The 17024-nt window shown below is 51.9% G+C and overlaps 1 protein-coding gene across 4 annotated transcripts; it reads left to right on the top strand.

Annotated features, from left to right (window-relative positions):
• The first annotated feature begins 4834 nt into the window (after positions 1-4834).
• Neu2 (sialidase 2 (cytosolic sialidase)) lies at positions 4835-13279 on the top strand. Of its 4 annotated transcripts, none has more exons than XM_005395361.2 (5): positions 4835-5310; positions 8577-8639; positions 8966-9040; positions 10643-10847; positions 11954-13279. In XM_005395361.2, the coding sequence occupies exons 4-5, from the start codon at positions 10647-10649 to the stop codon at positions 12890-12892; spliced, it is 1140 nt and encodes a 379-aa protein (XP_005395418.1). In that variant the 5' UTR covers positions 4835-5310; positions 8577-8639; positions 8966-9040; positions 10643-10646; the 3' UTR covers positions 12893-13279. The 4 variants fall into 4 exon arrangements, with proteins under 4 accessions (XP_005395418.1, XP_013375223.1, XP_013375224.1 ...); XM_013519769.1 differs by lacking the exon at positions 4835-5310 and adding an exon at positions 6248-6364; XM_013519770.1 differs by lacking the exon at positions 4835-5310 and adding an exon at positions 8444-8472.
• The last annotated feature ends 3745 nt before the right edge of the window (positions 13280-17024 follow it).

The raw sequence follows: 17024 nt of genomic DNA, 5'->3' as shown, positions 1-17024 counted from the left end.
CAAAAGGGCTTGGCCACTCTGCAGGCTGACATGTAGAATGCAAGAGTTGTGGGGTCAGGAAGGTTTCCACCCAGACTTCAGAAGAAGACTTGGGAGGCCAGGCAGTGTGCTCCTGAAAGGGCAGAATATGAAGCTATGTGTGAGAAGCCAAAGGTGCAGTGGAGACTCTGAAGTTTAGAGAAGCTAGAAATGTGGATCATCTGAGGAGAGCTCCAAGGAGAAAGTAAAGCCAGCCCAAGAGAGAAGCCCTAAGAGCTGCAATATGGCAGTGCCTTAGAGGCAAAGCCACCCAAGTCCTTTAGATTTTACAACTTGCCACAGGTTGCCCCATGAAACTATGGGATTTAATATTTGCCCTACTTGATTTTGGTCTTCATTTTGTCCTAAATCTTTCTGTCTCTCATTTCTACCATTTGGAATGGGAATATTCACCTTGTGTGATAGTATGTTTGAAGTGTTCAACTTTGTTTTCATTTTTACAGGATTTGCCTTAAATCTCAGAGGAAGCCAGGTGTGGTGGTGCACACCTGTGATCCCAGCACTCAAGAGGCTGAGACAGGAGGATCACTGTCAGTCTGAGATCAACCTGGGCTACAAAGTAGGTACAAGGCCAGGCTGAACTGCATAGTGAAATCCTGTCTCAAAAGAGAAAACAAAACATATCTCAGAGGAGACTCTGGACTTGGACTTTTCAATGATGTTCAAACTATTAGGACTTTGGCAACTCTTTGAGGGGGACTGAATGTGTTTTGCATAAAGGGATGCACAGGAATCTTTGTGGGGCCGGGAGCAGAATGCTAGGGTTCATATCTAGACATCCCCTTAAAACCTCATGCACTCATAGGTGGTGCTTTTGGGAGGTGACTAGAACATGGGAGTGCGATACTTACCAGTGGATCAGCCCACTAACAAGTTTACAGCCACATATGATGTGGGGAGGTGCAGTCTGGTTGGAGGTGGGCTTTGGGGGCGTGGCCTAAAAGGGTCTATTTCCCTCCTCCTCCCTTGATCCCTCTCTACTTCCTGCTGCCATGCCATAAGCAAGCTTGTTCTGCTGTGCTGCCCTGCCTTGGAGCTGCCTGACTGTGGACTGAAATCTTTACAAACCGTGAGTCAAGATAAACCTCTTTTCCCTGAGCTGTAGGTATTAGGCATTTTGTACTAGCAACAAAGAAAGTAACTAAGACACACACACACACACACACACACACACACACACACATACACACACACCTATTTCCTTTTTATCCTTCATCTAAGGCAAGATCTCATCATCTACACCATATTCAGCATCACTCTGCTGTTTTTCCAGTTCAGACACTTTGCAGTTCTTCCCTAATTCTGCCTGCCATTCTGCTGTAGGAATATTCTGGAATGATACTGAATAATCCTTTTCACATTCTGGATGCCCTTCACTAGAAGCTTTTATACTGCCTGGATGATAGCTTTTGATAGATCATTCATGGGGTTAATAATCAGAAGCTGATTGTTTAAAAGTGATCATTAGAAAGTGATATTGAATAGAATATTCAAGTGTAATGAATGTAATTCATTGTAAGAGAATTTCTTTTAAGATTAATAACTTTTCATGTTGAACTTGCTTTTAAGGGTGGTAAGAGGAGATTACTGTAACTGCTTGATTTTTTTGCTATTGTGGTTATTCTTTTTTAAAAAATTAACTATATAAAGGTTATGGACCACACTTGGTCTAAAAAAAGAACTGAACAGAAATGGGACTACTTATCAACACATCTATTAGTTGCTGGGCATGGTGGCGCATGCCTATAATCTCAGCACTTAGGAGGCTGAGGCAGGAGGACTGCTGTGAGTTTGAGGCCAGCCTGGGCTATATAAGCTAGCTCAAGGCCAGCCTCAACTGCATAGTGAGACCCTGTCTCAAAACAATACAAAACAAAACACATCTATTGGTGACCTGTGAGCTGGACCTCGTACTCAGGACTTTCATGGATTAAATTGTTTAAGCACCTGTATAGTTTATGATGAGGAAGCTATGGAGAGGCTGCATAGCTTGCGTAGGGTCACACAAACCTTCCTGAAGACACACACAAATGTTGGACATATATTTTTGTAATGCAGATTTATCTTTCAGTTCAAAATCAAGAAAGGTACATCTCCAGGTGCCACAAGTGAATGGGTAGAAACAAGACAAAACAAAACATGAAGAACAAGCTAGAGCCACACACTGGGTCTAAATTTTAGCTACTCGTGATGTACAGAAATCCCAAGGTGGAAACTGAGATGGAAAATTGAGAGTCTGTGAACCCTTCAGGCTTAGGCAGAAGTAACTACAGAGAGATCACTACAGTCTGAGGAGCTATTGGGCCCAATTCCATTCTCAGATAACAAGAAGAGCACCTGAGGCATCCACAGTCACTTCAGCTTGGCTGGAGGAAAAGGTGCGAAGCATCTGTGCACAGAGAAGGTAGGTGTGCTGCTGGGGCTGCCGTAACAAAGCACTGTGGGTCCAAGAGCTTACACAAGAGAAACGTGTCATCTCTCAGTCCTCAGGGCTTCAAGTCCGAGATCAAGGTGCTTCCGTGTCTGGTTGCTTCTGAGGCCTCTCTCTGGGCTCGAATGCGATGGCTGTCTTCTTCTGGTGTCTTCACCTGGTTTTTCTTCTGTGCTGCACATGTCCGTGTCTAACTTCCTCCTCTCACAAGGAGACAAGTCGTGCTGGATTAGGACGGCACCCCAGAGCCCCACCTTGCCCGGCCAGTACTAGGAATGAGGCCTTCAACGTAGGAACCGGGGCTACACATTTCAGCCCAAACTTTTTTTGGTTCTGCCTTCAGATCCAATTCTACAACTGCTCACTGTGTGACCCGGGGGGGGGGGAGGGAGGGGAGGGCTGTTACATAACTACACTTTGCCTCATTTTCTCTTTGTAAAATGAGGGTGGTAAATAGTACCTGTTTCATAGGGCTGCTGCTAGAATTCAATAAATTTATGTTTGTACAGCTCTTAAAAATAGGTACAAAATGCTTCAGGAGATAAGGAAATAAAATCTATACAACATGAATGGGAAATTTTAAAAATTTTAAAACAAATTCAAAGAAGCAAGTAGACATTTTAGAGATAAAAAAAGACGGCATTAAAAAAAACCTTAACGAGGCATCACTTTAGATATAGTGAGATTTAGTGATTTGGAAGATATATCTGAGAAAAATCACCCAAGATAAAGCCCCAGGAGACAGAAATGGAAAATACGAAAGAAGTCAAAAAATATCTACAGCATAAATCGAGAAAAGCCAGTAGGCATTTAACAGACTGTTCTGCAGGAGAGAAGGAAAGTGCAGGGAGGCGACAGTCTAAGAAGTAATGACTCAGGCTTTTTCAGAATCGAAGAAAAACACGAATCCTGAGGATGAAAAGGCATGCAGAGTCTCAGGCCAGGTAAATGGAAGAGAATTCACAGCGGGGCACCCCGCAGTGGAGCTGGGGATATGAAAGATACACAGCACACCGTAAAGGCCTTCAAAGAGGCAGACCGTCGAGGCAGTGCTGACCCTCACTTCCCGGGAATCTGGCCAGGCCTCTGTGTCCTGGGCCCCAGGCCTCCATCCCCACTCTAGATGTTTTGTTCTCCTTCCTGGCCTTGCCCAGGTCTGATGCCTGCCGCTAAGAAAGCTCCCTGACTGCATGTGCACCACCCCCACGTGCCTCGCTCTCGCCAATGTCACCGTTCTGGCCCTCCCTGAAGCCCTTGCTCCCTGCCTTCTCTGACCTCTGCTCCTGGCCGTCTGATATTTCCCCCGTAAGCCCTGGAGCTCTCGGGCTTTGTCCAGACCCTTCTCCCCCTGTCTTCCCCTTCTGAACACAGGACGTGTTCAGTGCATATTTTTGAACACTTCATCAATTGCTCCTTTGGGGTCAATTCAGTTTGCTCATGGAACCAAGCCCGTTCATCCAGGCTCTTTGGTCTTTTTAAGCCATGTTTTCCAACTTGGTGATCTGGTCAGGATAGAGTTAATGGGCACATTTCAAAGCCATGTTCTTAAGCCACGTTTCAAAGTCTTATACTATATTACTTTTTGTTCTTTTAAAAATACCTTTTTTTAGCCAGGTGTGGTGGCACATGCCTGTAATCCCAGCACTCAGGAAGCTGAGGCAGGAGGATGTTTATGAGTTCGAGACCAGCCTGGACTACAAAGTGAACTCAAGGCCAGCCTGAACTGCATAATGAAACCTTGTCTCAAAGACAAAACAAAATATATCTTTTTAAACAATAATGTTTGGGCATAGAAAAATGTAGGAGAAAATAGACATCATTTACCATCCCATTAGTTAAATTACTGACAGTGCTTATTTATTCATTCTATAACTATAGTAAAAAGATACCTACTGTTTCATGGACGGCACAGTGCTAGACTTTAGGGAGGTAGCAACACATATTTTGCGTTTTGTTTATTTTTAATGTAGACTTTTCAGGATATAACACACTCACCCGCAGAAGGGGAACCCCAGCTTAGACGTCATCTTCTATCCTTCTTTTCATACTTCACACCATCCCAGCATTTTTCTTGCATTATCTAATTTTAAAGTGGGATTTTAATTAATTGGCTGGCTGACACCTCACAATCGCTTCCGTCCTGGACCCTTCGAGCACTGTAAAGGGACTCTTCCACAGCGACATCAATTAGTGGGTGGGGAAACAAGGGCAGGAAGGTGCCAATTTTCAGGGGAGGCCCTGGCCTCCCGTGGGCGTGGGTCTGACACGCGTGGCTTCATGGGGCTGGCTTTTGGGTGGGGTTTTTAAAGATAAATTCCAAGGTTGGAGTGACTCGGCCATTTCCCTCAGGACTGGTGAGCGGCGGGGACAAGGGGACCCGTTCAGAGCAGGCCAGCCAGGGACCACTGCACCCTGCGGAGCAATCAGATGACCAGCCTCCCAGGAAGGGAAACTAAGGCAGGAGTGCACTTGGCTCTGTGCCAGAGCACGGCTGGAACCGAGCAGCCACCTGAAGACACTGTGAAAGGACTGTGTCCAGCTGAGGCGAGGGGCCCTCCCTCCTCTGGTTCAAGATTAAGCAGGAAGTGCACTTGGAATGCACGTGGCTGCCTCTGACTTTCCCAGCTTCGCAGGCTTATTCATTCCTGTTTCCACATAGTGGGCTGGGGAGAGATGGTTTGTTTCCTGCTGGTCAGCAAGTGATTTATCCCGTGGCGCCGGCCCATGGAGCCTTGCACGTAGTTATGATGGACACAGACGAGCCCCACGCATGCCAGATGCGGAGTTAAAGATGCGGATGGTTTATCTCCAGTGACCCTCACGTCCTTCCGCCTGGCCAGGTAACCTTCTTCCACTCACTGGTGGGTATTGTCAGGCACCGGTGGTGTATTAGAAGTTGCTCCAGGTACAGGTTTTAAGGGAAAGGAGGTACCTGAGGTCTTTGCTCTCTGCAGCTGTCAAACTTTAAATAACAAAGAGAGAGGCTGAAAAATACTGAGATGTGTTGGGAGCCAACGTCGGCAAGAGGAGCATGTGTGGGCTCCTTCAAAGTAGAAAGGGGCAAAGGCAGAACTTTGAAAGGTAGAACAGCTTATGTAAGGCATGCAGAACTAGGTAAGTTGTTTTGACACGGTAACCAGGGTGCTGTCAGTCTGAGATTGGGCAGAAAGCTGCGGGACGGGTGTCCTTGTGGAATTATTTCCACGCGCAGTTGGGCTGGCTTTGTGCAAGGCTGTGGTTCTGTGTCATCGAAGACTCTGGTGACAGTCCTTTTCATCAGAGACTTGCACGCGATCCATCCCCTCCCGGCTTGGTGAGGACTTTTGTCAGTGACTCGGTTTTGGTTATCACAATGCTCACACGTGTTGTGGAGTCTATTGTGGGATTTTCCTCTCTTTTTTCCCAGAAGGAAATCGAAGTCCCAAAAGGCCACTTGTTAGCCTGTGGCCCTGCTAGAAGGGCAGATGGGTCCTGCGGGGCTCCCACCGGCTGTCCCTGCCCTGTACTTTCATGGGCTCTGGGGAGTTTGTTCCCACTGGCGCGTGGCTAGCCAACGCCTCCATTCTTAGGAGGTCGTGTTGACTCAGGCTGCCAGGCTCGCCCTCTGATTCAGGCCTGACTGTGTAGGCAGCACCCTAATTGGGCCAGGGGCGGGCCTGCCCACCGACATCTTCCCTGGCGCAAGCTTGGTCGGATGTGTGGGAGGCCGACGTGGGGCTCCCTCGGGTGTATATAGGCCTGGGCTGAGCCAGGGGCCTGGGACGGAGGCGAGGCCCAGGCGTGCAGCAGCCACCCAGGGCTGCTCCCAGAAGTCAGGTTCCCACCGCCTGTGCTCGTGCACCTGGATCTGGCCGGGGCCCAGTGTGCTTGGAACATCCTCCAGGAGGTGCAGAGGTACGGCTTATCTCTCAATCGACACACACGTTCCTTTGTTGACACTGACACGACTCTTGCTCCTGGGTAATTATGAAAGGACGGCGTGGCATTTGGGAAATCCTCTGAAGATGGCAGCTGTGAGGCGTGCACCAGCTCACGAGCCAGCGCGGGGTGCCTCAGCCCACTGGGCGGTTGCACTCGAGCTCCCCATTGCGCTCTGGCCTGCCCAGAGGACCTGGGAAGGAAGGGGAAGGAGCAGGAGGGCTGGCATCAGCCAATCAGGAGCTCGGGAACTCCTGACTGTGCCCTCGAGCACTCGAGTGGTCTGAACTCCACTCTGAAAGGAAGCCCAGCCCGCGTCAGTGTGGGGGGGGTGAAAGCTCCCTTTGCCTTGGGTTGTGGGTCCCAGCAAGCCCTGGGTCTGCACTGAGCTATGGAGCCCGCAGGGCAACGGGTTTTTCTTGGGGAAAGAGGCCAAAGGTGACTCAAGGATAAAGGCTTTTCTGGGGAAAAGCCTCAAAGGATACCTCTTCCTTGTTCTCTGTAATCATGGGCTATCATCTGCTGTTGGGTGATCCCCCAGGGCAGGGCTGTGGCTCAGCCAGTCCTCTGATCCCAGCTGCACAAGGGATGCTGGATGCAGCCATGTGAGCTGTAGTTGGCAAAAGTGTGCTGGCCCAGAGGCCTAGGCCCCACGAGGCACCCACTAAGCCCCAGTCAGGCAGGAGAGGGCGAAAGGGAGGCAGGGACTGTCCACCCACGTCTTTGGGGGAAGCGGCACAGAACTTTCAGAGTCCCAGCTGCAGGACCGGAGCAGGAGGATCCGGTTCGTGGGAGCGTGGGTTGTGGAATCTGGAAGATCCAGGCTCAGATCCACCCTGCTCCACCACCCCTAAGCTGTGAGCTCCTGAGGAAGTCATCTCTGAGCCCCTCAGTCAGCCCCCTTCTCTGTTTCTTCATTTCTGCCACTGGGAGGCTGACTCCTGCCTGCCTCCTGGGCTGGGTGAGACGCTCCAGCACTCGGACTGGCACCTTCAGGATCAGACAAGGTGACAACCTCTGGGAGCCTTCCTCAGGGCCACGGGAAATTGCTGCCAGGGGTCCATTCTTGACATATTAAATAGCACTTTCTAAGAGTTTGAGATGATAGTAGCACCTCTCCGATTGCCTGGCCGGGGATTCTGGCCACCCCTCACCCCATCCAAGCTCACCCACAGGGCGGGGACCGTGTTAACCCCCACTGACAAACTCTTTCCTTCTGTACCCACCATAACTATGTCCCAGACTCCATGGGGCTGTCCCAGGGGTAAGTCACTGGCTGACGGCATTGTCCTTGAGCAGGAGGGCTGCATAGGTCAGATGAGTCTTTGGTCTCAGCACAGCCACATGAGGCTTGAGCAAGCTCGACTCTCTCACCTGTATAATGGGACAATAATGGTATCTGCTTCATAGGGTGCCCAGCACTTTATAAGGGCTGTCTGAGTATTTGGCATTGCTGTGGGGGATGCGTATTGTCTGTGGGTATGAGTTTGGGAAGCACTGAGTGACTGAAGAGGTAGAGGAGACCCCTCACGCTGACCCTGAATTCCCCTGGCCCTGTCTCTTAGGCCCAGCTGTGTCTCCAATACAAGCAAGACAGATGCTTAGAAAGATTATTGGCCTGCATAGCAGCTGGAGTTAGCAGGTGTCCAGAGCTCTCCTACCTCCAAGCTCTACAAGGGGCATTGCTGTGAGACCCTAGGCTGTACAGAAGGCAGGGCAAGTGCTGCAATCCCTGCAAGGGCTGGGACAGGTCTGGCCCTAGCTAGTCCTGTCTAGGGCTTTGGCAACATCAGTAACCCTTGCATCCCCATAGGACACAAACTCCACAAGAGCAGGTATGACAGTAAAACTTGATTACGTCAGCCTCATTGGCCTAGGACCCACCCAGGGAATTCACAGGACACAGTTTAGGGTGGGTCTGTGTGGGCCATGGGGGTGTGACCTTGGGCTCCGTATCTGGTCCCTTACTCCTTCCTCTGGGGCACTTCCTGGATGCCATGGGTTGAGCAGCTTTGCTCCACCACGGCCTTCTGTCATGGAGACCCTGCCTTGGAGCCAGCTGACCATGGACTGAATGCTCTGAGGTTGTGAGCTGAATCAACCTCTCCTCCTTTAAACTGTGGGTGTCGGGTGCCGTGTCCCAGTGATGGGGAAGCCGACTCAGCAGGTTCTTGTCTGTTCTACTCAGGGTGTGTGCTGAGTTCCTGGAGAGACGCCGGACACCTATGGATCTGCTGCCACCCTTAAGAAGGTTGGAGTCTAAACTGGGCGTGGTGGTACACTCTTGGAAGCCTAGCGCTTTGGAGGCGAAGTCAGGAGGATCACTGCAAGTTCAAGACCAGCCTGGGCTACAAAGTGAGCTCACGGCCAGCCTGAACTGCACAGTGAGACTCTGTCTCAAAAAGACAGGAAAAAAAAAAAAAAAAAAGAATACATGTTCCCCGCAAATTCCATGGCACGGGAACCAGCCCTCCATCAGTCTGCGGCCAGAACGCCGCTGACCTGCACACTCCTCCTCCATCTCTGCTTCTCAAACTTTGATCAGATGTGGTTTTTCCTGTTTACATTTCATCGCAGCCATACCTGAGTCTGCGTTCTTGGACAGCAGCCTGCAGATCCAGATTTCCTCAGACTTCCTCCACCTGTGCTTAGGTAATAACACCTTTTCTTTCTTTCTTTTTTCCCCTAGTGTAGCACTTGCCCTTTGAAGTTTTCTTTTGTCACCCGGCCCTCATAACAACGAGGGCTGTGAAAAGAACAGTGGACTGATAGACTCTGATGTATCAAACAGTGTTAAGTCGTAAGCGGAAAATTGCAGAAGAGCATCAGGAGCCAAGCCCGTGCCCCTCCCTGCTGTCCCATGGCCACTTCCTGTCCCCGAAGGCCGTGTCACAGGCACTCCCAGGAAGCGGGGCTCGGGATAGGACCCCGTCCCAGCCGTGGAAGGGAGGGCTCCTAGAGAGGGGAGAGAGGGAAGGCATGGGGAGAAGCAGGCTCCGGGAGGCGCGGCTGGCAGCAGGACGCCTTGGAGTCATAGGTCCTTATGCTCTGATGGGGTCGTCACAGGAAGCCCTTTCCTGGTATGACCTTGGGAGCAGAGGGCAGTCAGCTCAGCTGGAGGTCAGTCGCTCTGAAGGGAAACCACTATCTTCACTGTCACCACATAATCTCCGCTGCTCCCTGCCCCTTCCCCCTTTTCAAGACAGGGTCTCACTAGGTAGCCCAGGCTGCCCTCTAACTCATGGCAATCCTCCTGCCTCAGCTTCCTGAATGCTGGGGGTTATAGGTGTGCACCACCACACCAAGCCTTTTTTTTTGTTTGTTTTTTGTTTTTTTGTTTTTTTGGTTTTTTTTTGGTTTTTCTCTGGTACCGGGAACCGAACTCACAACCTTGCGCTTGCCAGGCAGGCGCTTTTGCCGCTGAGCTAAATGCCCAGCCCCTACCAAGCCTTTTTTAGGTGAATGCGTATTAGTGATTATTTTCCCACCTCTGGGGCTTCTCCACCTCAGTTAGCAGCCGGGAGTCCACCCCTCTCTCCCTCTGTTGAGAGGGCCCTGCCTGCCTCAGGGTGAGCCCCTGCACCTGGATTGAGGGGGGCTCAGCCCCAGGCAGCCCAGGAAGCACAACGTTCAGAATCCAGGCATCCCCCCAACAACAACTTTCTAGGGCTCTGGGCTATAAAAAGCTGCCGTGTGTCATTTCCTGGCAGTGGGACAGCTGCAGAACGCCACTTGCTGAGCGCTCCTCTCCCACCCAGCTTTTTCACCTGATGATGAGCTGTCTGGAGAAAGCAGAGGAAGGTTACCCGAGTCTCCGGGGAGGGCACTGGTTAGCTTGGAGCACAACCAACCACCAAGTACGTTTCTCCAGCATCTCCCTAGCACCAGTCGTGCTGCCGGGGGTGCTGCCAACCCCACGGAGGCCCATGCAGAACTGACAAGCAGGGTTTCGGATGTGAAGCAGGAGCCGGGCGTGGTGGCACACACCTGCAATCCCAGTACTCTGTAGGCTGAGGCAGGAGGATCACTGTGAATGTGAGGCCAGCCCGGGCTACATAGCGAGTTCAAGGCCAGCCTGAACTACACAGTGAGACCCTGTCTCAAAAAAAGAAAGGGTTGTGGGGAGACCACTCCAGAATGGATCAGCTCTCCTGCGGATGAGTGTCACCTGTCTGGACTGGAGACTCTGGTTCCTGACACAGGTGCGAGTGCAGGTGACAGGTGACCCATCTTTTCTTCCTTCTTGTTCCCCAGTCCCATGGAGACCTCCCAGGTCCTGCAGCGGAACAGGCTGTTCCGGTCGGGAAGCCACATCTACAGGATCCCCGCGCTGCTCTACCTGCCGGGGCAGAGCACCCTGCTGGCCTTCGTGGAGAAGCGGAGGAGCAGGAAGGACGAGCAGGCCGAGCTGATCGTCCTGCGCAGGGGAGCCTACAACGCAGCCACCCACCAGGTCAAGGTGAGAGCAGGGCAGCCGGCGTCTCCCCGCACACCCGTCTGCTGGTGCATGCAGGGAGACCCAGGCCTGCGTCTCCTGGAACACGCGCACCATCCCATCCCTTAGTGCCTGCGGTCTGGGGACGGAGAGAAAAGACACCCTGAAGCCCAGAAGGAGGAACAGTGCGTGGTCCCCTCACAACGTGGGAGTGAGATTAACCTGGGAGCCAGGGCTGGGGTTGGCGAAGAGGAGTTAACCCTGGCGTCCTGAGGCCGGCTGTCCAACATTAATATTAACATTAATATTATCATGACTTAGCGGTCATTACACGTGGCAGCGACTCAAAACATGAGGTTAGAACTGTTTTAGACTCAGGTGTAGCAGGTGTCCAGGCCTGGTGTTGTGGTGCACGCCTATAATGCCAGCACTTGGGAGGCTGAGGCAGGAGGATCATTTCAAGTTCGAGACCAGCCTGGGCTACAAAGTTAGCTCAAGGCCAACCCGAACTGCACAATGAGACCCTGTCTTAAAAAGACCAAAAAAAGAAAAGAGAAGATCAAAACCAGGTGTCCATACTCACGTGATGTGAAGCAGGTGGACATGGGTTAAAGTCCTGGTTCTGTCCCTTATCCGGAGGCCGGCCTTAGGAGACTCCCCCAGGCTTGCAGCCTCTTGCTGTCCAGAAGGGAGGCGGAGGGAGTAACACTGGTGTCCCGGCGTGGGCAGATGGGGGATGTGGTGATGTTGGCTTTCTGGAAGAGTCCGTACCTCCTGGGGTGGGGCAGCTGTTAGTGAATGTGGATTGATGCTCATGACACAGACTTGGCTTCAGAAAAGCTCAGTGTGAGGCCTGCACCCCCACTCCAGGGTGGATGCATTAAAAGCGGATTATGTGTGCAAGATGGGAGGTGATCATCGTAGTCTGCTGCACTGGCCAGAGAATGAGGGAATGAAGTGAGCCCTGGGTCCCCCTTCTGAGGGAACAGAACTTTGCAAGTGAGGGCCAGAGGGCTGCTCATGGTCTGCACCCACCTCTAGACACCCCAGTCCTCTTGCCGAGAGTGTAGCTCTTGTCACTGTCACTAGCTCTTTTAAGGCTTTTCCTTCGCCCCTCTCCACCCACGCAGTGGCAAGCTCAGGAGGTGATGGCCGGGGCCCAGCTGGAGGGCCACCGCTCCATGAACCCGTGTCCCCTCTACGACGAGCAGACGGGGACCCTCTTCCTCTTCTTCATCGCCATCCCGGGGCAGGTCTCTGAGTACCACCAGATCCAGACCCGTGTCAACGTGACACGGCTGTGCCAGGTCACCAGCATGGACCACGGAAGGACCTGGAGCCCCGCCAGGGACATCACGGATGCGGCCACGGGCCAGGCCCATGCGGAATGGGCCACCTTTGCTGTGGGCCCAGGGCACTGTGTGCAGCTGCACAACGGAAGCCGGAGCCTGGTGCTGCCCGCCTATGCCTACCGCAACCGGCCCGCACCGCTGGAGCCCGCGCCCTCGGCCTTCTGCTTCCTCAGCCACGACCACGGGCGCACGTGGGGGCGGGGCAGCTTCGTGGGCCAGGACACCTTGGAGTGCCAGGTGGCTGAGATTGAAGCCATGGGGCACCGGGTGCTGTACCTCAATGCCAGGAGCCCCCACAAGGCCAGGGTCCAGGCCCAGAGCACCAGTTATGGGGTGGATTTCACGGTGAGCCCGTCGGTGAGGAAGCTGGTGGAGCCTCCCCACGGCTGCCATGGGAGCGTGGTCAGCTTCCCCGGCTCCAGGCAGGGCTCGGGCTCCGTGGGCGAATGGTTGCTGTACACCCATCCCACGGATCCTGATGGAAGGTTCAACCTGGGTGTCTACCTCAACCAGCGGCCCCTGGACCCCGAGGCCTGGACCGGACCGGCCCTGCTGGCCTCGGGCAGCTGTGCCTACTCAGACCTGCAGAGCATGGGGCCTGGCCCCGACGGCTCCCCCCAGTTTGGCTGTCTGTACGAGGCGGACAACTACCAGGAGGTGATCTTCCTCATGTTCACCCTGAAGCAGGCCTTCCCCACCGTGGTCTGGGCCCCGTGAGGGCCACAGACTGGCCAGTGGCTTCTTTTTCTGCCTTGGGGCACTGACAGAGGGGACACACTCACCCACTTTCCTGTCCCCACCCTTTGAGAGGCTCCTCGACCCCTCCTCTGGCAGCCTCTTAGCTCTGTCTGTATCCAGAAGATTCTATTCTATTCTTAGCCCAGCTCAAAGGAGGCTGGCTTTCCTGAGCCCCTTGACAGGGAGGGCAAGAACAGCCTGAACAGCAACTGTCACGCTGCCCAGTGGCTGTCAGACTGCAGGGCTCGACCCACCTGATCTCCCACCCCCAGCTTTTGTGTGGGTCCTGATAAAGCTCTGCGTCTAGCCCATTTCTTTCCTTTTTTTTCTTTTCTTCTCTTTTGAGACAAGGTCTCACAACGTAGTTCAGGCTGGCCTTGAGCTCACTTGCCCAGGCTGGCCTTGAACTTGCAAGGATCCTCCTGCCTCAGCCTCCCGAGTACTGTGATTACAGGAGTGTGCCACCACGCCCGGCTCAGCCCATTTCTTTCTGCTCCATGTTTGGCGTGTTCCTGAGGGAAGCTGAGCCAGAGATGTGAATGAGCAGAGACAGGCGTGTGTGTGTGTCCTGCCCACCCGTCTTCCACACCACTCACAACCTGGGCTATAGTGAGTTTAAAGCCAGCCTGGGTGATATTGCAAGACCTTGTCTCAGAAAACAAATCAACAGACCCCAAGCTGTGCAAAGGAAGCAGAGGTGGGGGTGGAGGCTGAGGCTGAGCCCAGAAGGGTAAGGTTTCTTAGGCCACCCAGGGCAGCAGACTCTCGAGAACATTCAGGTAGGTGATCCTATAGCGTCCTGTCCAAACTGGGATGCTTCTGAGCCTGCAGAGGGTGCTATGATAATGACACACGGCCGGGCAGTAGGCATGAACCAGGACTGCCCCAGGAAAGGAGGATAAGAGAAAGACCCGCTGAAGATCATGCCAGGGGCTACATGGTTGAGCTCCTTGGAGAGCTACCCCCTGTGAAGCACCATGGTCCTGAGGCAGGAACAGAACAATGAGCCAAATGTCTCCTGCGAACTGAATGTCCCTCTCCTGGACTGTTGGCTTTTCCGGTTGGAATTCTCTGGGGACTGTGCAACACCTCTGATGGAGTACCCACCCTGACCAGCTGATTGGCACCTTGGGTGTGGGTCCCCACCAGGGCTAGGTCTTCAGACTCCTCAAGTTACTCTGATCTGTGTAAAACCCCACCATCCCAGGACAGAGGATCTCGAGTTCCTCCCGGTTCTTAGTGAATTCCAAGGCTGGTGTCTTCTGATCAGAACTTTTACAAAAGCAATGACTGGTTTGATTAAAGTGGAGTGGAACTGCTTATCAACAGTCACTGCTAAAAAAAAAAGCTGTGGATTGAGAGAGGATATTTATAACACACATACCTGACAAGAGACTTGTATCCTGAATATGCAAAGAGCTCCCACAAACCAATAAGAAAAAGACAACCAATCTGATAAAAATAGGTGAAGAGCTGGACCAGCCAATCACAGGGCAGGATGCACTGAAGCTCACCAGACACTTCAGGGAATGCTCAACACCACTGGTCACCAGGGAGATGAGGACCAAAGCCACAGGTCCTAGATCCACCACAATGACTAAAATTAAAAAGCTTAACAACAGCAAATACCGGCAAGGATGTGGAGCCACTGGAACTCCCACTTTTCCAGTGGAAGTATAGGTATTACTGGTATTACCACAAAGGAAAGCTATTATTTAGGATTCCCTAAACTAAGCCTGAAAATCCCCTAAGACGCAGCAAATCCTCCCTGAAGCATAGATGCGGGAGAGGCCAGGACACAGATCAGCGCGTGTACACACACATCTGTCTGCAGAAGCTTTGATCATAAGGCACCATTCAATCTGAAAACTCAATTAGAGAACGTTCAGCCCGAATATTACACACCTATGAAAGTGTGAACTACTGCTCTGCGATAGCTCAGGTCTCAGACATTATGCTGCCTGGAAGAGCCTGACACAGTACATACTGGACAAATGAGAACGCACCTTATGCTCCATTTATATGAAGTTCGAGCGTGGGAAAACGAATCCATGGTAAATAAATCAGTAGAGTGTTTCCGTCTGGTGCGGAGAGCTGCTGGTGAGGAGAGCGGCTTTGGGGTTCTCCATTATTCTATGGTTCCATCTGGGTTGTTTATGGGGCTGATTCCACGTGCAGAATTCCACAGGCTGCACACATAACATTTGTGGGTGGGTATGTACTATACATGCATTATGCCTTAACAAAAAAAAATTGAACTAGATCATGGAATTGCTATTTTAATTTTGACAGCAATCAAGTGTCTTGGGTGCTAAAACTTTAGAACAGCTGAGGCTGTAGCTCAGCAGCCCAGTGCCTGCCTGGCAAGCACAAGGTCCTGAGTTCAATTCCTGGTACAAAAAACAAAGAAACTTTAGGATAGAATTTTTGCACAAACTTTTTTGTTTTGGAAGAATTTTAGATTTTACAGGAAAGTTGCAAAGATAGAACACAGTGTTCCTGTGATACCCCGCACCTCTTTCTCCTACCGCTGAATCTTACATAACTGGTTCCTTTGTCAGAACTGAGAGATTAACATTGGTTCATGACTGTAGCTGAACTCTAGGCTTTATTGAGGTTTCTCCAGTTTTTCCACTAACATTCTTTTTTTTTTTTCAAAGAATAAATTTTATTTTTTAAAAATATTTAGTACATGTTTGTAGTACATAATGTTTACATTCCTTGTGTGGAGTAGGTACCTGTACAGAACACCTTTTTTTTGAGACAAAGGTTTCACTATATGGCCTAGGCTGGCCTTGAATTTATGGTGATCCTCCTGCCTCAGCCTCCTGAGTGCCGGGATTACAGGTGTGTGCCACCATGCCCGGCCCAGAACCCATTTTAATTCTTTTTTTTATCCCTTTTCCCTCTCTCTACCCTCCTCCATCTCTTGATCTCTGTCTCCTTTGAGAAAGATCTATCTCCCTATCTCTTATTACCTATCTGTTATTTTGCTCTTTATTTATAACTTAGGCTTCTCATATAAGAGAACCCACGTGATATTGAAGCTTGTGCGTCTGATTTATTTCACTTAACATTATGGTCTCAAGGTGCATCCGTTTTCCTGCCAAGGACTTGGGTTTATCTTTACTTGTGGCAGAGAACTCCTATGTTGTGTGCAAATACCACATTTCTCTATGCATTCACCTGTGAGTGAGCGTATAAGCCACTTCAGTGTGAGGCCGCAGGAAAAAGAACCCTTCTCCACTGCTGAAGGCTGAGAGCATAAACTGGTGCCGCCACTGGAAGTCAGTATGACGATTGCTCACGAAACTAAGACTAGAAATTCCACTCCACCCAGCTGCTCCATGTGCGCCTTCTAGGTACGGTACACTAACATTCTTTATGCGCAGGACACACTTAGTGCACTTAGTAATTCTTACTGTAACAAACTTGTATCCGTAGAGACACAAATGCGTGCACAGACTGACACCCAGGCCCAGCAGGACCGCCTCCCCTTTCTTCCAGAAACCACTTCCTAAAGAAGGTGTGCCGTGTGTGCTCGGGCCCAGGCCACCGGTGTGCAAATGCCAGAGCTAGTTTGGCCTCCGGGGTTAGGAAGGTGACCCCTTCCTAGTTAGTGACACCAAAGCTCCAGGGCTAGCTTGTGGTGCATCCCTAGGGCAGACACTGGCAGTTTTGAGTCCAGCGCCACGTCCTGGGACCTCTGCACGCGCAGACACAAGTGCCCGGCCACTGCGTGTCCACCGCCAGGCCCCAGCTGGAGGCTGGGCACCAGCCCTCTCTCACATCCCCGGCGACCTGACACTCGCAGGGTGGGGGTGGGGAAGCCCGGGCCTCTCCAGCACAGCCCTCTCCGCACAGGCTGGGGAAGAGGGTGGGGCTCCAGGCGTGGGGGCTCCGGGATGCCACTGCCACCTCACCTCTGAGCAGCTCCTCTCTCTCAGCTCACCACCTTAAACCTTACCCTCTGACGCGGCCTTCCAGGCAGGTGGAAGCCCCTGAGGAAGGGCTCCCAGGGCCGGGAGGGGACAGGGAAGATGGGGTACCTGCCCCTGGGGAGGGAAGCCCTACGAGGCTCACTGGGTCAAACGAGTAATAGCCCACAGAA

This window comes from Chinchilla lanigera, unplaced genomic scaffold (genome assembly GCF_000276665.1).
Source record: "Chinchilla lanigera isolate Chin_1 unplaced genomic scaffold, ChiLan1.0 scaffold00052, whole genome shotgun sequence".
NCBI classification, from domain to species: Eukaryota; Metazoa; Chordata; class Mammalia; order Rodentia; family Chinchillidae; genus Chinchilla; species Chinchilla lanigera.
Note: the sequence above shows the minus strand (reverse complement) of the source record. Positions and strands in the feature narration are given on the sequence as shown.

What these genes read in the sequence shown, in the direction of transcription:
- Neu2 (XM_005395361.2), top strand. Translation starts at nt 10,647, where the DNA reads ATGGAGACCTCCCAGGTCCTGCAGCGGAACAGGCTGTTCCGGTCGGGA. An exon ending in CAGCCACCCACCAGGTCAAG is followed by an intron (nt 10,848 to 11,953) that starts GTGAGAGCAGGG and finishes CCACCCACGCAG; the next exon opens with TGGCAAGCTCAGGAGGTGAT.